This window comes from Callorhinus ursinus, unplaced genomic scaffold, assembly GCF_003265705.2.
Source record: "Callorhinus ursinus isolate GAN/ISIS: 27379988/994484 unplaced genomic scaffold, GSC_fseal_2.0 scaffold22, whole genome shotgun sequence".
In the NCBI taxonomy this organism is placed as follows: Eukaryota; Metazoa; Chordata; class Mammalia; order Carnivora; family Otariidae; genus Callorhinus; species Callorhinus ursinus.
Genome location: NW_027397084.1, coordinates 11132108 through 11156355, shown reverse-complemented (window position 1 = coordinate 11156355; position 24248 = coordinate 11132108). Strand labels below are relative to the sequence as shown.

The following is a 24248-nucleotide window of genomic DNA, read 5'->3' as shown; positions in this document are numbered from 1 at the left end:
ACACTACCATCCTTCAAAACCTGCACATCCTCCTGACCTCCCTCTGTATGCCCAGCATTGGCCACCTGGACCCGTAGATTCCAACTACTATATATTTGTCTGATCCACCTACTTCTCTGTATTCTCCCTGCTAACCTCCCATTCAACCCATTATCATTTACCACCTCTACCATGAGAATAATCTCCTCTGTAGGGTTCCTGGCTTCCATTCTACCCCTCTCCATTCCAGTATGAAGGGATTACTTTAAACACATGAATCTAATTGTCTAAAGTCATTTGCACCAAACACTGTGTCCCTGCTGCCCTCTCATCACCTTGTCCCGCCTGACTTCAGTGTGCTGTGGTGTATAGTTCTATGCCCACTACCAGCACCCCGCCCCCCAAAAAGCACATGGGAGACGCTCAACCAGGGCACTCTCCACACGGGCCAATAGAAGGCCTCCAGCAGGACTGAGCCCCAGTTGCACACCTGGGTATCAGCTCAGTAACATACACTTTAATGGGTTTCCCATGTCTCTCTTCCCATTTTCCCTGCTCCTTGCCCTGGCTTCCTGGAATCACCTCCCAAATAAACTACCTGCACCTGAGTCCTTGCCTCAGGCTCTGCTTTCAGAGGAACCCAAACTATAGCATTTTGCAGTATCGTCCTATCAATTTTAGGATCAAGCCTCCAATTTTTAATGTGACCTACAACTTGCTGCATCACTTGGCCACTCCCTGTTTTCTTCAGTCTGATCTCCTGTCACTACCCCCCTACCGACGTCATTCCCGCTACCCTGGACTTTCAGCTTCTTGAACTCACCAAATCCCTTTCTGCCCCTAGTCTTCACATTGATATTCCCTGCCTCCTACCTCCAGGGGCTAAATTCTACTGATCTTTCAGGTCCTAATTGAACTATCACCTCATTCCAGAAGTGCTTCCTGATACCCCAGACTAAATTAGGTCACTTTGGGGTCTGCTCTCACCGTGTCCTGTGCCTTTCCTTTCCAGCACTCAGCACAGAAAGTGATGATGAATTGCCTGCCTTCCTGCTGCGATGTCAGGTCCACGAAGGATGCCCCTCTCACCGTTGTATCCCTAGTGCCTGACAAAGCCCCTGCCACACACAGGAGGGGCTAAAGAATATGTGGGGCATGAACTCCACCAGCAGACAGTGTGACATTGACGACAGAGTGTGAGAGTGAGGTGGAGAGATGGAAGTTGGCCTCTTATTGGCTAGCAGGGAGACCTTGGGGGAAATCACGTGACTTCTCTGTGTCTTCATTTCCTCCCTTGTCCCATCTATTACCCGGGGCCACTGGAAGAGTCTAATGAGACCATGTGATTGCGGTGCGATGCAAGATAGAACCTTGAAACTTGGGTCTCTGGTTAGCCCATAGGGTTGTCTTTCTCTCCCCTCAGGCTGTAGGCCAGGGTTGGCAAACTTCTTCTGTACAGAGCCACACAGTAAATATTTCAGGCTTTGCAGGCCACATGGTCCTGCCCCAACACAGTTCTGCGATTGTGTAAAAGCAGCTATAGGCCAGGTATAAATGAATGAGTGTGGTTGTATTCCAATAAAACTTTTTACAGAAACTGAAATTTGAGTTTCATAAAATTATTACACGTCATGAGATCTCACGCTTCTTTTGATGTGTTTTCCCCAACTATGTAAAAATACAAACATCATTCTTAGTTATGGGCTGCACAGAAAGAGATGGTGGGGTAGAGTTGGCCCGTGGGCCATAGTTTGCCAACCTCTGCACCAGAGGGTCTAGAACTGTGTTGTCCAACAGGGTGGCAAGTAACCATAGGGCATTTAAATGTGAATTTTCTTAAAAATTGAGTTCCTATGTTATGCTAGCCATATTCCAAGTATTCACTGCCCAGATTTTTATAGTCTCATGGCTACCATTCTGGACAGCACAGAGCATTCCCATTAATACAGAAAATTCTGTTGGAGGGCTCTAGTCTATATCAAATAAGCCTGAAGGATTAGCCTCCAGGACAAGGTTAGCCAATTAGTGATGGAGCAAGACAGCTGGAGAGGTCTCCTTGCACTGCCTTGCTCCGTCTCTGCTGGGAAATTTTGTGATGTAGGATTGATCGCCCTGCCAGATTTTAAAATGAATGTTTTGGATAGTATAATATTTGGTAGAAATTGAAACCAGCTTTAAGCACTACTCATTAGATTCAGAATGAAAACATATTTTTTGTTTGTTTTGGGTTTGGGGTTTTGGGGTTTTTTAGTGTTTTGGGTTTTTTGTTTTCCACCTCCCCCCCTGCTTAGATTGAAAACATTTTTAAACAAGAAAGTTTAGCCTGTTACTGGGAATAAGCATGCTATTTGTTTCTTTGTTCTCTTTTAGAATGAAAAGAAAGTTTTATTCCTGGGAGGAATGCATGAACCTTCGGGAGGTTAAGGTATTTATTAATACACCAGGGAAAAATTTATGTATGGTTGATTAAAATAGCTTTATACTTGCTTAGATTTATGGTTGATAGAGTTAGTCATTCTGTTTGAATTGTTCCACTGATGCTAACAAAAGGGGGCAAATGACAACATTATACAGCTAATAGCTCAAAGTAGAAGATTGCTATTATATTAGTAAATATACTTTTTTAAACTTTGGTATAGTACTATTAACTAAACCACAGATTTATTTCGATCTCACACGTTTCCCACTAATGTCCTTTCCCTTTCCAAGTGTGATGAAATATACATACATGAAATTTATCATATTACGAATTTGTAAGAGCACCGTTCAGTGGTATTAAGTGGTATTGTTGTATGGTCAGCACCTCCATCCACCTCCAGAACTCTCTTCATCTTGCACACTTGAAACTCTGAACCCGTTAAACAGCAACCCCCGTGACCCCTCTGCCCCCAGCCCTTGGCACACACCCTTGTAATTTCTGTCTATGAATTTGACTACTCCAGGTGCCTCAGATACCTGGAATCATGCAGTATTTCTTTTTTGTGCCTGGCTTATTTCACTTGGCATCGTGTCTTCAAGGTTCATGTCATAGCCTGTGTCAGAGTTTCCTTCTTTTTAAGGCGAAATCCTATTCGGTTTTAGGTAGATGCCACATTTTGTTGATCCATTCACCCATTGACGGACACTTGGGCTGCTCCCACCTTTTGGCTCTTGTGAACCTTCCCATTTCTTTAAGCTCTTCCTTTCCACTGGCTCCTTCTCTTCCGTCTCTAAATAAATATATGTACCCTCCATCCTCCCTGATCAGCTGAGCAGGGAGCCTGACATGGGGTTCGATCCCAGGACCCTGGGATCATGACCTGAGCCGAAGGCAGACACTTAACCGATTGAGTCACCCAGGCGCCCCTCCAGTTCGTTTTCTCAGGCATTTTCTTGCCTGCGGTGTTGGGTACTGTCCTCTCCCAGGGCTGTGTGACTCTGCTTTGGCCTCACTGTCCTACCTCTTTCTTGCCTTTCTTCAAGTGCTCTGTCGTTCACCCTTTAAATAGCGATGATTTCTCACATTCCATCCTTAGCCATTTTCTCCTTTGCTCTGAATCTCCTCCCGAGTAATTTCATTTACTTCCCTCACTTCAGTGGTCTCATCAAATCTTTTATCCTTTGTAAGCACTAGACCAGGGGTTGATGAATGGCCATGTTCTGTTTAAATGCAATTTTGTTGGAACACTCACCCACTTGATTACATATTTTCTATTGGCGGATTTCACACTTTGATGGCAAAGTTGAGTAGTTGGGGCAGGGACCATATGACCTAGAAAGCCTAAAATATTTATTCTCTGTCCCTTTAAGAAAAGTTTGCTGATGCCTGCTTCAGGCCCACATATCCAACTGCTTCATGGATATCAGCGCCTGAATTTTCTGGAATGTCTGCCTCCCCCAGTGCTCCTATTTTCTCCCTCTTCTGTTAAGGATCATTTACCCATTCACCCAGAAACTGCAGCTCACTGCAGGTGGTCTGTGTGACCTCACTTCCTCCACATCATATCCACCCCATGTGCTGTCCCCAGAATGATCTCAGGGACATTCAGCCATTCACACACTACCTACCGTTTCCTGAGATGCTACTATAAGCCAGACAGCATCTGCATTGTCTTATTTCATCCTCACAACTACCTCATGAGGAAAGTGCTGGTACCCTGGGTTTGCTGCTGAGAACAGCTGCGGCCCAGAGACTCAGTCACTTGCTCAAGGTAAATGCAACTCTAAGCCACAAAGCTTGGTTTCAGACTCATGTTTGTCAGGCTTCAATGGCATATGCACCTGGCATCCAACCAGTGTATTCCCCTACCCACTTCCCCTGTCAGAGTCTTCTGAATGAGCTTCCTTCAGAACCAGACTGGGGCAGTTCTCATCCCTCAGGCATAGACCACACCATTCCACTCCCACACCCATACCTAAGAAGGGCTTCTCTCCTGACACACCCTTTCCCTCCCACTGACTTGTCTAGATGCTATTCTTCCTTCAAGTCGCATTGTGGATGATACACTCATTGACCATTGGGGTTTGCTGATTACTCCTTCTTGAAACATTTCTAAGGTTCCTTGTCTCTGTCATTCTCTTGACCCTAATAAAATCTCCCTCATTCTGTTCTGTGGATTTTGTATTCGTGCCCTCTCTTCTTAATTAGGCTATTTGCCTCTTATAGGCAAATAAAGGACTGTGTCTCATGCCCCTGGGTACCCTCGAGGAGCAGTACGTTGTAGTTTTGTTAAATTATTAAGAACCTTCATCCAAATGGGGATAAATAGTCTCCATTTGGACCGCTGACCTGGTTTTAATTTTCTATTTGTGCTTCTTGGCTCTAAGTGTCCTGCGTCTTCCTCTCCTTGTAAACCTTTCCTGAGCCTAAATAAGATGACTTCTCTCTGTAAAATGAGTTATGAAATCTCCCACACAAAATTCATCCCTTTTATATTAAACTAATACAGACTTTACTTGTCCGTGAGGCTCACTCAGGAACAAGAACTATGAGCCCTTAGACTTGAACCAGTAATTCATGCTCAAAACAAATGTCAGGCCAAGCATGGAAGGTACCCTGTTCCTTGCCTAGGATGCTCCTCTTGAAAAGCTTAAAAAACCTACTTCATTTTCCTCTGACTGAATTTGCTGCGTTCATCCTGCAGCTCATCCACTGGACATGTCAGCCATTGCTGTGATGCATTTTAAGGGAATAGAAAAGAAGGCTGCAGAGGTGAAAACTTACGAGTTAAGCAATGTTTGTGTTTGTTACTCGTGGAGAACCTGGAAACCAACCTCACTAAAACAACTAATCAGCCTGGTTGGGTCATTCTAGAAGGATCCAGCCTTCGGTTGAGGATTTCCTGCTAGAGAGGCTCCTTGGCAGGAGTTTTTCTTTCAGGAAAGAGGCTCCAGAAGAGTTTTATTTTGTTCTCGTTCACTGGCCATATTTCCTCCCTCTTCCCAGCCGCTTGAAGTAACTCGATCATATTACAGCATTCCCAAGCTCTGATTCCGTGGAGGCATTATTACTGGGTGTCCTAGATTTGGATATTCGTGTTCACCTTTTTGTCTTCCGCCACCGTGTTTATTTTGTAAAAGGAGTGTTCTTTTTAAGGAAATTCAAAGATAAGGAGGGCTTGACAATGTATTATTATCAGAGTCACTTCTCTGTGAGGAAAAGGCTTTTGGAATTAAAGGGCTCATCCCACTGGCCGGTGGCCCTTTGAGGCTCCCTTGCAGGAGACTGTTAATCAAATTCTGACCATCTGGTGAGCAAAGCCACAGTTTCTCTGGCTGTCGCATATGAACAGGATCGCTGCTTATGAATACAAAAGTGTACTCGCTCACCATGAACAAAACTAATGATGCAAACAGAAAAAAGTTGACACGTGGCTCTGCTCATGAGGTTGTGGCAGGAACAGGAAAACTGCACGTGCGCAAGGATGAGGAATCAGGTCACGCCCCATTTTCTGAGCCACTCTCTTGTTTCTCATCACCCGCCTGACTTTTTTGCCTTTGCTGTTCTTGGAAGCAGAGCTCTTTCTCCCATCTCACCTTGGGTTGGGGGGTGGGCAGGAGGGCTTTGCAGTGAGATTTCTCCTCTTCATCCTTTCTCCTTTAAAACTCACATCAGGGGCGCCTGGGTGGCTCAGTCGTTGGGTGTCTGCCTTTGGCTGAGGTCATGATCCCAGGGTCCTGGGATCGAGCCCCGCATCGGGCTCCCTGCTCGGTGGGGAGCCTGCTTCTCCCTCTCCCACTCCCCTGCTTGTGTTCCCTCTCTTGCTGTGTCTCTCCCTGTAAAATAAATAAATAAAATCTTTAAAAAATAAATAAATGAAACTCACATCAGTGGGGGGTCTGGGGCGGGATGGGGATTAAAGAGGGCACTTGTTGGGTGGAGCACTGGGTGTTGTATGTGAGTGATGAATCACTAAATACCTCTCCTGAAACCCAGTGCTACACCATATGTTAACTAACTTGAATTAAATAAACTATTAAAAAAAATAAATAAAACTCCCATCGTAAGGACTGGTGTGTGCCTCATGGACACACATGAGTCCGACGGAAGTTGAGAGCCTCAGGCTATCAGCCTCTGTCTATGTGAACAACTTCCTGTTCACAGGGTCTACAGACTGTTAGCTGGTCATCTCGGCCCAGAGCAGCTACCTTTTCCAATACTAGAATAATCAAAGCTTCAGCTCCCCATTGGTTCCCTCTGGCCGTTTTCATGGCATGAATCCCATCATCTGGAAGGAGTGCACCTAAAATAGCCCTGGCCCATTGGCTGGTGCAGCCAGCAGCCAGAAATACCCGTAATGGTCAAGTACTTACTTGCTAGTCAGCTAATCGAAATGGTTTTTCTACATTCAAGTGATTATTGACTTCAGTGAAATACCATGTATTGTCAGTATAATAGGGATTGTGGCACTTCTGTGGTTCTAGAATTAGATGTTTCTTCCGAAGTATATGTGCGGTTGCTTTTCTTTTCCAACAACAGATTTTCTCTCATTTTTTTCTGTTTCTCCCCCTTGCCTTTCAGTCTTTAAAGAAGCTCAACCATGCCAATGTGGTAAAATTAAAAGAAGTTATCAGGGAAAATGATCATCTTTATTTTATCTTCGAGTACATGAAGGAAAATCTTTACCAGCTCATTAAAGAAAGGTACAGTTTCATCATCGTGATCTTAGAAGTAAATATCGCAAAGAGGATGTGTTTTCTTTTTTGCTTTTGTCTATCGCAGTTAACGCTGCTTAGGCTTCCCTGTAGATGAGGGTCCCAGGCCACATTCCTACTCTGGAGGCCTCGTGAGGCCTTCATAGAAGCCACATTCGGTGCGGCCGTTTTCCTGTTTCAATGGGTTATTCACCCAGAGAAGCTCAGAGATTGAACAGATACTCTGCAGCTCTCCATTCCCACAAGGACAGATGGGCAGAGCAATTATAGGTCAAGGTGTCATGGTTTCGTTCTTTCTGAGACCTCCATGGAGAACTTGGAGGTTTCTTGCCCTTGCTTTCTTGTACAGTGCTCAGGGGCTTGTGTGCTGGGAAGAGGAAACTAATAACAAACTCACCTGCTGTGGCACTTTTGAACTTTGAAAGTGAAGCACGTGGAAGTTCTAGGGCATATTTTCTCAGTGGCAAGTGAGCGCTTCACTCCCAGCTTCTCTCTGAGTGAATTCAGTCTACAAATAGGGTCTTCGTTGTCGCTAACAACAGAGAAGCTGTATGGTTTGCCCTTCCGGGGAGGAATACAGCACTATCCCCTGCTATCCACTACATTTCATAAGGACTTCATCTGGAAGACCTCAGATTTTCCCCATTACAATTTTTTTAAGTTTTATGTTATGGAGAGAGAAGATTTTTATAGGATAGATTGGAGGGTTTGGGGGGGCGGTTACTATAAAATGTTTAATCTTGTCTTCTTTGTAACATAACTGAACATACCAGTTGCCATTATACCAATACACCAGTGTTTACAAGGTAGTTGTCTTGTACGGACAAATGGTTGTTTTTCTTTGGTCTTTATTATCAAAGGATCTGGTCACATTAGTGTGTGAGCAAATGTTTTCTTACATTCTTACTGTATAACCAAAAGAACAGGAACATAGAGTTATTTGTTTTCATATGTAAATCTAGATTTATAACCTTTGTCCTCCTTTGTCCCATCCAGAAATAAGTTGTTTCCTGAATCTGCTATAAGGAATATAATGTACCAGATATTACAAGGACTTGCATTTATTCACAAACACGGTAGGTGATTTGGAGTCTTGTGCTTTTTAACAGCAGTGAAATGTTGTCATCAGGTAGAAGGTACAGGAAGCATCAGGGTCTTTGGTGACTGTCTCCCAGAAGAGGTTGACAGGTTGGGAGGCTGACAGTGGGGTATGGGATATGTTCTCTTTTGTCACTTGATTTCTGAATTTTTCTCATTATTTATCATGTCCACGTGTTCTTATTCTTTAGGCTTTAACATTAAGCTCGTTTGTTATAGGTCTAAAAGTTATCCCTGCCCATTACCTGGTGTATTAATAAGATGCCTAAGATTAGAATTCAGAGACATTTCATGTATTATGTTTAATCTACTATTACTGCTTCACTGTGGCTTCTCATTTTCCTGATGTATTATATTTCAGTCCAAAAGCATCCAAAAAGGGCCTAACAAAATTTATCCAACACAGGAAAATCAAATCAATTAAAAATTAACAAAGAAAGAAAAAGACAAAAACAAAACATGGTATGGATATAGCTAGAGGGGGAAGTTAATCTGCAAAAGGCATGTCCGCAAGTCCTACTTAAGTAAAAGAAATAGGCTACAGATTTTATTCTGAACTTGCTTCTCACGATGCAAAATGTGAAACATGACCAACTGCATCCAACATAGTTCCCCCACCCCAATAAAAACAGTCCAGTTGCCCAAGAGAAGCAGAACTATTCTTGGAACTAAGACCAAAGAGATTTCTCTTATGGATCCTTCTAGAGGGGACAGTATGTAACATGACTTCACGGTAAGCAGTAACAGGTTGCATAGGGCAGTTTCATGTCATATCCCTCATTCTAGGCCAGTTATATCACTTGATCAGAGAAAACAGTCCTACTGGGGCCCAGCATGATTCACCGTAGGGATGGTCTCAGTAGTCCAAGGAGAGATTTAGAATATCTAGAGGAATGGATGGCCACATACCCTTCGGGAAATCCTCCAATACTGTTGTCCTTAGCTGAGCTTTTGAAAGGTGTTGAGTAGCAATGACCCTGAGGCTATATTTTCCAGCAAACACCTGGGACGTTACGAAGTCTCTGCTGCTAACTAGACGCAGACCCACCTTCTTGTGAACCTAGAGCCATGGGATGGACATGTCCACCAGCGGAGCCAGGAGTCCCGTAGGGGGTCATTTGAAGTCACTTTAACTTTAAAGACAGATGGACCAAGCAGTTGATCTTGCATAGGCAGAAAGCCATTCACCCCCAGCCTGAAGGTGTTGTTGCCGTTGCAAATATTGCACCAACAGATAAGTTTCATTACCCAGTAAGGAACCTGGGCGGAAGCCCTTTGATAATACGGTCAGCGCAGAGTTGACACAAATTGGCAGTGTGTAGAAAAGACACCGTGCCTCAGCCAGTGGCACGAGTGTGTAGAAAAGACACCGTGCCTCAGCCAGTGGCATGGTTCATCCTGGGATCTTTCCCAGTCTGCTCTTTAACCTCTGGGTAGCCCCTCGGTTAGAGGCTAAGTGAAGCACAGATAGACAGAGGCTATCTGTGCAAATCCATGTCAGCATCAGGCACATGCTGAATAATAAGTGGGTAATATGCAAGACTGAGTCCATTTGTGAACCAACTCCAGTAAAAAGTTTTCAGTAAAATGCCAGCCCAATTCTGTTGGCATCGATAGAGCCTTCAGTCACCAGGATTCACAAGGGATGGAATTTGCAAACATGAAAAACTGGTATGGTGTCTTAGGGACAGAAAGGGGGAGAAGGGTAACTTACTAGATTTAAGAGCCTAGCAAAAGGAAGTGATGAGAAATCAAAGAGATTCTCAAAAGAGAAAGATCGACCAGAATGTTTTCACACAGGGACAGTCACATAATGTCTCAGTTACTCAGGCTGTTTGCTCAGGTCTGGAAACTGAGTAGTGGACCTGAAAGAAAGTGAATATTCATTGGCTTTCTCTTCTTTTCCTTTGGTTGCATTTCATGAGACTCAGGTATCTGTTGCCAGAATGGACTTGTAGTCTTTTTACCTGGGTCTCTACCTAATCCCATCAAATGAACACACACACTCACATATGCGCCTCATGCATGTGCATATGCATCTACACATACACAAGCCCACATACCTGCATGTACACTGCTCCCCCCAACACCTGCACACACCCACACCCACAAATGCACATGCATGTGCACACACACAGTGCATATTTGTATCCAGTAATGTAGCATCCAGATACTGTTGTGATACCACAGCTCTTGGAAACTCTGCACTGTCAGTTTCCCTCACACACCTTGGACACTCGGATGCAAGAGAAGGCGGTGCAAGGGAAGGCTCAGGTCATGGAGTAAGTCAGACCACCTCTGTTTTTACAACCCCAGTGCCGTTGCTATTACCAAAGATTCTTTGGACGCTTTTCCCCGGCTGTTTAAGGTGCCCAGTTCTAGTTTAAGCTTCATAACATTTCATCTGTCACCCGACTTATTTCCTTGCCACTTTCTCAGTGAGCAAGGACAGATGGTATCTGTCCCTTCCAAAGAAGAAGAAACTGACGTTCAGAGAGGTTGAAAGACCTGCCAAAGCCCCCACTGCAGCAAAGTAGGGTGGAGATTAGCTCAGGGGTCTGTGCCTATTTGCCATGCTTTACTAGAAAAACCTGTGTTTTCTCAAAGAGAACCAGAGAATGAGAGGTGAACCAAATAGTGGTAATAATTGTAGGTGGGAGGGATATTAATTTTACAGGCCCCATCTCATTTTCATTGGTAAGTGATTTTTGGAACCTTTGTAACAGTTGGTTTTTATATGGTAATCGACTTGCCTTTGTTGAAGTGCACATGCAACTCCATACTATCCCTTTCCTCGGGTAATAGAAAAAAAAAAATCATCTCAAGCACTTCACAGATTTGTTTTGTTAGCTTGTTCTCACTGTGAGAAGGTGCATTCTGCCCCCAGGGAGTAGACTCCTTCGAGAGGGGAGAATAGCACTGCAGGTAGTTGCTATGGTCATAGTTCATGTCACTGAGTACTTTTCTCCCCGCAGGGAATGAAAACCTGACTCCACTTGGTGCTGATTGAGCAATGCCAAAGCTTATGTACTTTGCTGGAATTAAATAATTAATGCAAACCATGTTCCATCCTTGACCTGCCCTTAGAAATGTCCAGCTCATACTTACTCACCGTTACCCAATCAGAAATGCCTTAGGTGGCTTGGAGGACAGTGTTTTGCCCCAAGAAGTGGTTCTCTGCTTCTGTGTTTCACCACTGTCTTGCAGTGCATGACCTTGAGTCAGCCCTTGGCCTTTCTATGCATTGCTGTCCTGTTCTTCTTGATCATAAAAACACTGCAGGTTTAAATTCAGTAATATCTGTGGAACTAACAACTTCCATAGCAGGAAGGTGTGCTACATAAATTCCTCGTGTTCCGGTATTCCCTGGTTATTTCCATATATTCATATCCGGTTCATCATTAACAGAATGTGGCAGAGGGGAGAAAGCCTTCTTTGCGGCTTGATGTTTTCCTTGCCCAAGGGTTATTAATGAAAAGTAAGCACCGCACAGTTTCTGCCAGGATGAAAGAGAAAATCCCTCTGTTATTTGACTTGCATGGGGTACCCTGAAATTTAATTGAAGGTCTGTTCCTGTCTTCTGGAAGCCAAACAGTTTGAACAGAAAGATTCTCATCTTGATAGCACTTTGCTGTTGCGTGATGTCTGAATGACCCATCTGTATAGGTTCCCGTCGTGAATCAGAAGCCCAGAGGAAGAAGTGGGCTCACTGTTACAAGCTCCAGTGCACACAGCAGCAGAACACGTACCTAGCTAAGAACTGGATCAGAGCTTAGTACCACCTCCTCACAGGTGAAGTGCATGACTAGCTTCATAAGCCTTAATTCTTACAGGGAAAAAATGGAGCTGTGTATGCCTGCCCCCTTATTGGGAGGATAAGAGGATTCATACTACTACTAATGACAAGGTCTCGTGAGGGGCCAGGCATGGCTCTAAAACCTTTACAAAATTAACACATTGCATCCTGCAAAACAAGCCCTCAAGGTTTTCTTCCCATTTTCCAGGTTAGGGAAGTGGGGCACAAAGAGGTTAAGTGACTTTCCAGACGGGGAACAAAATTGAGATTTGAAATTGGGCCACACTGTGAAGTCTGCACACTTGCCCACTATGCTGCGTTGCCTCTCATATGGAGAGTATAATACTTTTGTTAAAATAGAGGTGAAAACTACATGTACACAATGTGAGGGCCTTATGGTTTTAATTACCAAGGGATAGAACTCATGGGTGTAAGACTAATAGTAGCTAATGTGGTCATGAAAAGAATAGAGGGCTAGATCTTCTACAGACATACTCATGAACGCTTCCTAGTTATAAAGGCTTACACTCAAATACAGTGTAACAAACGGCATATGTCACCTGACAAATACAGTTTTCGTTAGTCATCTGTAAGGGTCTGTTCACAATTAGGTTTCTTCCTAGCCATTGTTCCTGATTGTTTTGGGCCCGAAATACGATCTAGAGAATGGGAAGCTGCTTACACAGACACATGGGGGACCAGAATCCTCATTCTCCTCATTTTATGAGTGCATCTGTTCTGGTAGGATCAAAGAGGAGCTAGCAGCGAGGGAAAGGATGGAGCTTGACTAATGTGAGGAGGTGGTCAGTGCTCACGGGAGCATAACCTATGGTGGAAGCAAGGTGCAAAGTCCGGGGTGTAAGCGTGATGCTTGTATCATAGTATGAGTCAGTGTGATGGGATGAACTGAGCAAGGATAAGGTGCAAGTTCGTTGAGGTGGGTGTTATAGATGGTGGCAGAGGGAACTCGCCATGGCTTGGACGCTGGAAGACAAATGACTGACGATAAGGGAAAGGCCACATGAGTTTGGAAATAATAATTTAGCCCAAGTAGAGGAGAAAAGGTGTCTAAGAGGAGAAACAGCGTCAATGTGTGCTTGAGAGGACTAGAACCACAAATCAAGATTGAACTATATGGATTGAGAGCGACAGAGTCAAGCCCAAAAGTACAATGGCTCTAGCACATTTCTGGTAGGATTGTGAATAATTAACCACCCCCCACCATCACCAACCAATGACTCACTTTTCCCATCTGTTCAGTTGGAAAATGATGTTTGCCATTTCTTTTTTTCACTGGTGTGTTTTTAATGTTCTGAGTTTTTCGGAAGAGAGCCCATGGTCCCACAACTCATAGCTTTTCAGGGCCACAGGAGTTTTCCTGCATGCACTGACAAAAGATCACTCTCTGGTAACTGCTTCTGTCTTTGCACATTCTTAAGCCAATTACAAGATGGGAGCGTACAACCAGGTCTTCTGGGAGCTGGAGGGTGCTCTGAAGAACGGAGGGTCCAAACATGATGACTCAGTTATATTGAGTCTTAGAAACCACCCACTCTGGTGTGCATTGATCATCTTTATTTAATTCGTCTGATAATAAGCCATCCAAACTTGTCCACATCAGAAAATTCTTCTATTTTATTTTTTTAAAAGATTTTATTTATTTGAGAGAGAGAGAGAGAGCACAAGCAGGGGAAGCAGCAGGCAGAGGGAGAAGCAGGCTCCCTGCTGAGCAAGGAGCCCAAGGTGGGACTCAATCCCAGGACCCTAGGATCATGACCTGAGCCGAAGGCAGACACTTAAGGACTGAGCCACCCAGGCGCCCCAGAAAATCCTTTTATTTTAAAGGCCATCCTTGTCTAATATTGAATTACCATTTGAATTTGCTGATAGCCTCAAATTTGGTTCTTACTATAATTTAGGTTTAATTTATCATTAATTTGGTTAGGATACTTAAGGAAGTGGTGAGAAGAAGGCCATAGGGTATATATTGGTATGATGGCAGACTAAAGAATGAAGCAGTGGAATGTAGACATATATATATTTTTTTCTTTCCATATACATTTCCATACAAACGAGATACACAGGCATATGCACACACACACATTCATATGATGTACCAATAGCAAACTCTCTGTACCCATCTCTGGTCTAATCCAGGCAGGACTCCTTTGATCTTCTCAATGCCTTGGATTATGGAAAATAGAAGCAGCCTTTGGCGGGAAGGAAGTACTTCCTCTTCTCACTTGGGGCCCTCTTGAATATGTATGATCCCTTCTGTACCTTCAGCCCCTTCTTTTTTTTTAATTTTTTAATTTTTATTTTTTTAAAAATGTATTTATTTATCTTAAAGAGAGCATGAGTGGGAGGGGCAGGGGGAGAGGGAGAGTCTTAAGCAGACTCCACACTCAGCACAGAGCCCATCACAGGCCTCGATCTCACAACCTTGAGATCCCAACCTGAGCCGAAACCAAGAGTCAGACACCCAACCAACTGCGCCTTTGGCCCCTTCTATGTGCTCTGTAATTATATTTATTTTGTGCATCTTAGCCAGCCATTCGCCTGCAGACCCATCATTATGCCATGAAACTATCCATTTGGAGTGTGACCTAATACCAAGCTCTGGCGATGAACAGAGGGGAGTGTCTTTTCTTTTAAAATACTGTTGCTTTCCATGATACGTGACATCCACTGCATGTTCAGGTATAGCCACATCACAGTCACCTGCCCCTTCCTCTAGAGCAGAGAGGGATTAGGGGATTTAGTCCTGCTGGAACTCCCCCCGTGCTGAGGACTTCCTGCCCTGAGCCCTCAGTGTCTCCCCCACTACTTCAGGGTCACTGCTCTTCTCACTTCTCAGTTGCTGTCTAGTGAGCCTTCCTGCCTCCTGGTCTTTTCTCTGTTGCCCCTGCCTACTTGGCCAAAGTAAATTTGTCAGCATTGAGCTCTTTCATGTTCCCTACAAACCTACTCAAGTCCTTTGTTCAGTCAATAAGACTATGTTATGAGACCACCATGCTCCTGCCATGGTGCTAGGCATTCGGAAAAAGTAGAATTGTGGCTTCTACCCTTAAAGTGCTCCATCTAATCATAGAGAGATTGTCAATATACCTGAAAATGGCAGAGTTCTGCTCAAGTTCAGAGGGAAGAGCCTATCATGTCTACCAGGGAAAGAACTGTCCATTTGGGTTGCTTCTGAATCCACAGAGCCTCGCCCAGTGCCTGGCCTGGAGTGGGCCCTCAATGAACATTTACTGATAGGGTGAATGAGGGGAGAAGGCTAGCATGATTAAAATGGCTTCCTGGAGGAGGGGAAACTCAACGTAGGTCCTGAAGGATGACAAAAATTGGGATTGACGTAGATAAAAAGGAAAAAGGGTGCAACATTGTCAGTGGGAATAGATACAATGAACCTGTAGGAAATGAGGAATTTTAGCTGACTGGAACATACTTTATATATCCTGGTGATATTAGAAAATAAGTCTATCCCTTTAGGTAGACTGAAAGGAGTTCGAGCTTTTAAATAACTTTAAAGGAGCCATGGAAGGCTCTGTGTGTGTGTGTGTGCGTGCGTGTGTGCATGTGTGTGTGTGACAGTGACAAGGGAAAGACAGTGTTTAAGTTATCGGGAAGTATGGAAATCCAGAGAAGCTGATTGAGGAAGGCCTGACAGCAAGGGGCAGTGGAGGGATAGGCGAGGAGAGCAAAGGTTTGGGAAGGAGGAGTGAAAGGGGGCAGGAAGGATCAGATAGGAGACATTTGGGTGAGAAATAGAACATAATTCCATGACAGTTTGGGAGGGATCCAATATAACTACAAGGAACCAGGATATCTTATCAAAGGTTTGGGAAGGAGAGATGATTTGGGAGAGGAGAAGAGTGGTTGGGGACAGGTTGATGGGAAACGGTGATATCCATCTGCTACCCCATTGGAGACGTGGGTCCAGAGAAGGGTGGGAAAGGCGTGTCAGAGAGGTAGATCTGAGCATCTTCAGCATAGAGATTGTCAGGGAATAGTGTAGCTCTTCTGTGATGGCTATTCATTCCCCCCATCACGTGCGGGTTGGGATCCAACTGTCACAACATTGATAAAGACAGCACATAACAAATAACACCATCAGCAGTGTTCACAGAGTTGTATTTCCAATTTCGGTGTTCCTTTGAGATTTAGAGTCATGCAGAATGATGTCTATGTCAGTGATGCTCTCTACAAGTGGAAGGTTTTAGGTTTTCAGAGGCATTTATCACTGATCAGTGGGTGTCTGAGCGCACCTGGAAAGTTCGCATGTTGAATATCCTGCACACACCCCCAGGGTTCTGCTGTCGCTGAGACAGACTTCCCATTTGGTGAGTTGTCTTTGCCTTCCACAGTGCATGCTGCAGGTATACCTCTTCTTCTTCATTAGGCAAAGTAATAAGCATTTAACATATAAAATATTTGGTGCAACAACCAGAATCTCAGATACGAGTAGGTCATATTCTTAAATCCCTTGTTCCTTAAACAAAAATTATAATTGTGTTTTTCTTGTGATAAAGGCTCTCAACTCAGAAGGCTTTTGTCTTTTGAAATGGTTTTAATCTCAGATTCTTTCTAGCTACCTTGGGCAGTGTAGGCATGATATATATATATACATATATATCCCCCCTTGGGTGACAGTTTCTTTTCGCAAAGTTATCTCAGCCCATAACTGAGTTTTGATATTTTAAAAGCTGTTTTCTATCTTGGAAAAAAATTACGAAGATCAGTTTCTGAATTGTTTTACATTTTGAATTCATCAGTGGGAAATGAAAGAAGTCCTGTGCAGAGAGCCTTCAGTGTCATTCCAGGCTACTTTTCAAGTTATAGATATTTATGAAAAGAGAAATACAGCTGCAAAGAGTAATGCAGAAGCAAATCTGCACTGGAATTCCTTCTCCACTCTCTCTACAGGCTTCTTCCATCGGGACTTAAAGCCTGAGAACCTCCTCTGCATGGGCCCAGAACTTGTGAAAATTGCAGACTTCGGGTTGGCCCGAGAAATCCGATCAAGACCCCCATACACTGACTATGTATCTACCAGATGGTAAATCCTCTTTCCTTAAAATTATTTAATTGCACTTCTTTTAAAATATACGTATATATCATACTGAGGATAACATTAATGTCACACATAACTAACTTTTCACTAAAGGTTTAAAAGCTTGGGCTGTAAATCCTTTCAAAAGGAGGCCCGTGATGCTTTTCCATGATATAAATAATATTTTATTTTCAGCCCTAACTGAAGACCGTTTCCTAAAAGAGTTGTGTAGAAGATTCTCCAAAGACCTGTCTAAAAAAACCAGCTAACGACTATGCTGAAACTTTCAGACCCCAAGCATTTAAGCAGTTGGCCATGACCAAGAAGTAGCCTGCAGACAAGTTTTATATTCTCTCTTTTTCCTGTTCTCTCTTTCCTCACTCTCACTCTGTGTTTCTCAACGATGCTGTACAGCAGAGTCCTGCAGAGAAATGCTCAGTAGAAAATACCATGAAATAGAGAAGCACTACTTTATAATGGCGTGCCAAGCCATCCTGAGTCCACCTATCACACGGAACTAGATAGAAATTAGAAATACAGGTCTCTCCCAGAGAATTGATGATAGTATTTCATTTAACTTCTGGCCTGTAGCAGCACTAACCGGCAGTTCATCTCTGCCCCTCCAGGTACCGGGCTCCAGAAGTGCTCCTGAGGTCTACCAACTACAGCTCCCCCATTGACATCTGGGCGGTGGGCTGCATCATGGCCGAAGTGTACACCCTCAGGCCACTCTTCCCCGGGGCCAGTGAAATTGACACCATCTTCAAAATTTGCCAGCTGCTGGGGACACCCAAAAAGGTAATGATCCGGAACAAAAGCGTGTGGGCTGAAGCCAGCAGCTTCCCCTCCCTCTACCCGCCCCCCCCACCCCCCGCCCCGTCCTCTCCTGCACCCCATGCAGCCTTGCCCCTTTGGATCACCTGCTGGACCTGCAGTCTTTCTCTCGACCTCAGTGGTCCTTCCCTGCCCCTTCCGCAGACGGGGCTGCCTCTGGCCCTCCTGCTCTTAATCTTAAGTACACGTGTTATAGCTCCCTCTGCTCTTCTCTCGGCCACCTCACCTCCCCTGCCGGACTTCTCTATACTCATGGCTACGACTTCTGCATCCATTCGGAAGTCTCCTAAGTGAAATCCCTCCTTGGAACTGCAGTCACACACCTAGACTACCTGTGATATTTCCTCCCGACACCCTCACCATCACCATGGACCCAACATCTGACACAGATTGTGTTTGGCTGACCCCCAGCTAGCCTCCTTGCCCCGTTCCCCGTTCCTGTCCGCGCTCTCACCAGAATCCCAGCACCCCAGCCTTGAGGCTGAGTTTCAGTGTCACCCTCTCTCTCCCGTACCCTCCTTCCCCGGCCACAAATCCTGTTGAACTTGGCTGCACAGCTCTGGCCCGGGAGCCCCACTGCCGCCAGCGGTGAGCCTCCCGCTGTGTCTGGGGCATCTTCCCAGTCCGCCTGCCTTCAAGTCCTGCCCCCAGCTTATCTTTCGCTCTGCAGCCAGACCCCCCCCGCCCAGCCAAACAGAAGCCCTGGTACGGCCCTCCCTGCTGAAAATACCCATTGAGGCCCCACACCCCAGCCTTCACTCTTGCCGCGAATCTCCCATGTGCTCCCTGCACCGTGCTGGCTCGGCCCTGGTGGCGCCCCGCGTCCCTGTGTAAATATCCCACGTGACCGAAGTCCACCCTTTTTCCAAGGCCCCTCAGTAATTTACCTCCTCTCTGCTGCTCTGCTCTCCTGTCCATTTCAGCTATGTTCTGCGTTACTAATATCTGTATCCCTGTACATCTCTGTGCCCTGGACCATAGGCTTGTGTTTATTGGTATTAATTTTCCAGGTCCTAGCACCATTGCTCGTACAAACTAGACCCTCAAAAACATTTTAGATCATTTGAATAAATCATGAGTGCCAGCTTTTCAAGATTTCCAGAGTCTTTCGCTAGAATGTTTCCCTCCTCTGGATACCTGTACCTCTCTTGTGACCCTCACCACTTTTTTTCCTCTGTATTATTGTGTTTTTAAATAAATGTCTTATCTTCTCCTTTTGGACAGTAACATCCTTAAGGGCAGGATTTATACTGGATTATTTTCGGATACCCAACAACACTAAACATATAGTAAGCACTCAGTAGCCATCTAACTGAATAAATGACATTAGCGATACATAATGCCACTTGACCTTAAAAAAAGATAAAAGCAATTATACCAGAATGTGTTTTGTAAAATAGTAGTGTTGGAACTAGAAGGGACCTTAAAGATTATTTGCTTGTCTTTTTCTGTATTACCTCCAGAATTTAGTGGGAATGATGCATGGAACAGTGGAGAGCTTGAGACTGAGTGGAACAGCTTTCTTTATTGCAGGACTTCTCCACATGGTTATTTTGAATGATCAAGATAGGGATATTGTCCAGCACCTGGGTGGCTCAGTCAGTTAAGCATCTGCCTTCGGCTCAGGTCATGATCCCAGGGTCCTGGGATCGAGCCCCGCATCGGGCTCCCTGCTCAGCGGGAAGCCTGCTTCTCCCTCTCCTGCTTCCCCTGCTTGTGTTCCCTCTCTCGCTGTGTCTCTCTTTGTCAAATAAATAAATAAATCTTTTTTTTTTTAAAGGGTTATAAAACCAGTTGGTGGCAAATTCAGTGTGTTTCCCACTGTTTCTCTGACTTAATGTTCTTTGTAGTTCCTCCATTAGCATCCTCTGTGTTTCATCGCATGTGGTGCCACACTGTGAGTATGAGCACGGTAATGACATGATTGCTTTTCCGTTAGGGGTACATGGGCCAGAATAGAAACTCTCACAATAAGTCGGCTAAGCAAGGTCTTCTGTGTCTTCCTTCTTTCAGACCGACTGGCCTGAAGGCTACCAACTCTCTAGTGCGATGAACTTCCGCTGGCCCCAGTGTGTACCCAATAACTTAAAGACCCTGATTCCAAATGCGAGCAGCGAAGCCATTCAGCTCCTGAGAGACATGCTCCAGTGGGATCCCAAGAAACGGCCAACAGCTAGTCAGGTTTTCTTCCATTTCCTTCTGTTCGATGCATTTCTTATGAAGTTCATATCTGACTCTGAATAATTCCTGTAAGTTTCATAGGAAGTATTTCATTCGGTATTATGGGTGAAAAATAGTATGAAATGCCACTAATGGTATATTATATATAAAAACATAAAATAGTTTGAAATTTACTGTATATAGTTAAAGGTTTAAACAATACAGTTGCTTTGAAAATTGGCATACAGGTTCCCATCACCACATAGGAGGAAATGAAAATAAGCAGATATATCTACCTGTCTTTGGAGAGTGTTTTCAAAGGTATTCTCTAAGTTAAGATTACGTAGCAGTTTGCTTGTAAGGCAATACTGGCTGTCAAAAGGGAATTTGGAAAATATCTTGTGAAATCCAACTCCCTTGTTTCACAGCTGACACAGAGAGCAACAGATGAGATAGAGCTAGGATGATAAGTATTGTTAATATTTTATAGCACTTAATAGTTTGTAGATGCTTTAGTATGTTTTTATGTGATTTGAACCCTATGAAGATTCTGTGAAATCAGTGGTACTATTTTCACTCTGTAAGTGAGAAAACTGAATCTCGGAAAGCTGAAGCGATTTCCCCTAATCATTCATCCAGCAACTAGTACAGATAGTGCAACCAACGGCAGTTCAATGTTTCATACCTCCTGTTTTCTCAACTTGCCCTCCCCCCCAGGTCACTTTGACCTGGATGATGAAATGCACCCAAAGAGACATGGTAGAGCTATGGCCTCAGCCACTCCCATGCCTCTTGCAAGCCTCCCTCTGCATTAGCGTGTCTGGATCCTTCTCTGCAGCCCCCCTTGGCGGTTACATGGCTCAGAATGACAAAGGTGACCAGTTCTAATCAGAGACAATGGTTTGGCTAAACAAAAGTGACGGGGACGTTTGAAGATAGGGCTGATGTGATAGAATTTGCGAGAACCAGAGAGACGATAGTTGGGGGTTAAGGAATTATGGAAAAGCAGCTCCAAAGGCTCAGAGAAGAAAGAGCCATAATTTGGTACCATGAGACTCTGGGTGGCCGGGGTTGGAAAGCTCTCAGAAGTGCACTCCGGGGGATGAAATTCACAAATATCCTGAAGGTAGGAGAAAAGCTTTCTGACGAACCCAGTTTTTTAAAGGTTGTACCCAAGAGATGAAAAGAAAAAAATCTGTAGCAAGGAACCAAGAGAACAATGTGTACTTTTAAGCATAGCGTCAGAAAAGCTAAAAACAGCCCCAGATCAGTTTGCAAAAATGCCTGGAACTACAGAGACTTTTCAAGTTAGATGCCAGGGTCCAAAACCAGTACCAGAGTCTCCATGGTATCGCCCTCTGTGTCTACACTTACATATAATCATTATAGATGTTTATAACCCAGAGTTATTAAGAAAGGTTATGTTCTGTTTGGTGATTTCCATTCAAAAAGACTAGGGAATACAGGGAATATTTCAGAAAGAATTGTGAACCCAGCCCTTTAAGATTTATCCCCTGACTATCTGGAAAACTGGATTGTTCAGAACAACTACCAAGGTTTGTTAGTTGTTGTTGATAGCCAGGGTTTAACTTGATCACATATTACATTCTTGGCATTCCTGGGGTAAAATACTGGCTCATTTTACACTTGATTCTTCAGACTCTTCCGGGATTATTGTGTTTGACTCTCAGTTGTTTTGTTTTTTTTCTCAGTTTTATATTATTTTTTTTTCTTTTTATGGGCTAAGGAAATTGGCTCAGAAAGGTGAAATATTACATTTAAGACACATAGCAGGGGCACCTGGGTGGCTCAGTCAGTTAAGTGTCCAGCTCTTGATTTCAGCTCAGGTCGTGATCTCAGGGTTGTGAGCTCAGGCCCCACATTGGCTCACAGCTCAGCAGGGAGTCTGCTTGAGATTCTCTCTCTCTCCCTCTCCCTCTGCCCACTGGCCTCTCTCTCCCTCTCTAAAAAAAAAAGAAGATATATAGCAAGTAAGTTACAAAGCCAGCATCTGACTGGGGGTATTATGTAAGACTGATGAATCATAGACCTGTACCTCTGAAACCAATAATACATTATATGTTAATTAATTAAATTTAAACAAACAAACTACATACCAAAAGTTAGGATTTGCCAACACAGACCAGTATTTCTATGGCTCCATGATACCATGCATATGGAAATTATTTAAATATCCTTTAAATCTTTTAATGAGGTCTACTTACATTAAATGGAAGTTTCAAAGAAAAAAAGAAAAAAGCCAACATCTGTTGAGCCAGATACTTTTCAGAAGTAGCAAAGGTAATAGTAGTATAACTGGCTGCTTTATCCAAATAATTTTAAGTGTATACATCTTACATTTTAGATAAGGAAGATCATAAAGAGTATCATACATTCAATGCTGTTTTCTAGTTGGTTTAGGCTAAGAAGCTATAGTAAACTGGTCCCATGAAATGTAGGTCAGTGAGCCTGATGGTATTAACCTTCCTGGATAGACTTTTCTCCTAAAGCAGTCCTTTGTATTATTCCAGGCTCTTCGATATCCTTACTTCCAGATTGGGCATCCGCTGGGCAGCGCCACACAGAGCCTTCAAGATTCAGGAAAAGCACAGAAGGATGTCCTGGAAAAGGCAGGCCCACCTCCTCATATCAAGCCGGTCCCCCCCACCCAGCCCCCAACCAAGCCACACCCGCGGATTTCTTCGAGACAATATCAAGCCAGCCAGCCCCCTCAGCATCTCATGTACCCCTTCAAAGCAGAGGCTTCCAGGACAGATCACCCGAACCATCTCCCGGAGGACAAGCCAAGCCCATTGCTCTTCCCATCCCTCCATACCAAGAATCCTCCGTCGGTAAGCAGGGAAGATTTGCTAGCGAGCCTTGTCTGGCCTGTTCCTCTTCTGACCCCACTGATTGTGTGAAAGATTTTCTTTTTGCAGCATGTGAAGTCTAATTACAGTGACCGTTAATTACAATAAATGTATCTTTGCAATATCGTGGAGTAGTGAAAAGAGCTTTGGCCTTGGAGTTGAAGGTCTAAATTCAGATTCTGGCTGTGTCTGTTCATAGCGGTCCTGGTGGCCGGCAGCTGCGGTGTGGTGGTTGAGAGCTGCCCAGAGCGCTCACAGGGCCAGTCTCTCCAGTCTCAGCTCTGCCACTTCCTGGCTCCATGCCCCTGGGCAAGGTCCCTGGCCTCCCTGCTCCTCGCTTCCTCATCTCATCTCTGAGATAGGGATAATAATTGCATCTACCTGATAACAATTCTTTTGGGGGACTAAATGAATTAAGACTCGAGAGAATTTAAAATAGTAGCTGACACTTCATCAGAACGTGATAAATGTTAGTCGTTGTTATTATTAATCCCTGTGGACTCAGTTTCCTCATCTGTAAAAGAAAGATCCTAATGCCTGTCTTGCCTGCCAGACCAGGCTGTGCATGACATTAAAAGGTCCCGCTAACTGTGAAGATGTTTTGAAAAATCACAAAGTGCCATAATAAAATTTATAGATTGTCATTCCTATGAATGCTGTTAATGCTAGGCTGTTAATTGAGCCCAGATCTTTCTCCATCTCTTGGACTGGTGCTCAAAAAATAGATAAATAAATAAAAAGAGGGCACCTGGGTGGCTCAGTTGGTTAAGCGACTGCCTTCGGCTCAGGTCGTGATCCTGGAGTCCCAGGATCGAGTCCCACATCGGGCTCCCTGCTCAGCAGGGGTTCTGCTTCTCCCTCTGACCCTCTTCCCTCTCATGCTCTCTCTCTCAAATAAATAAAATCTTAAAAAAAAAAAAAAGAATGAGCGTTAGATTCAATAATAACCTGAAAAGGGCATCTAGTTACCAGTAGCTTTGTAATGCTGTCTGAGAGTCTGATTTTTCTGACAGCTTTATGCGAAGGCAGTATTTTTTCTGTCAACTAGTATTCATTCCCTGAGTCCCGGCTCCCAACCAACACTGAGATACTGCATGAGGTTACCAGAGTGGTATCTCTAGACTGTTCGCTCTACCCCAGCCCACAACTTTGGAAGCAATATGTATTTGGAAATTTCCTATTGTAGCTAATTCTGTAATTAAATAGTATCCAGATCTACTAAGAAGGCAAAGAAAGCATATTTGCAGTGTTTTCGGTAAGTGGCAGGATGACTGACATCTGAGCTGTATTCTCCTGCATCTCTGTTTATGACAGAATAAAGCAT

General features: G+C 44.1%; 1 protein-coding gene across 1 annotated transcript in view; it reads left to right on the top strand.

The window, feature by feature from the left end:
- CILK1 (ciliogenesis associated kinase 1) overlaps positions 1-24248 on the top strand; it is a 36534-nt gene that overhangs the window by 1497 nt on the left and 10789 nt on the right. Inside the window, exons 2-8 of the mRNA XM_025890343.2 lie at positions 2350-2404; positions 6980-7101; positions 8110-8189; positions 16934-17066; positions 17687-17858; positions 19908-20075; positions 22586-22906. Of these exons, the coding sequence (XP_025746128.1) occupies positions 2350-2404; positions 6980-7101; positions 8110-8189; positions 16934-17066; positions 17687-17858; positions 19908-20075; positions 22586-22906 (1051 nt within the window). The remainder of the gene's footprint in view (positions 1-2349; positions 2405-6979; positions 7102-8109; positions 8190-16933; positions 17067-17686; positions 17859-19907; positions 20076-22585; positions 22907-24248) is intronic.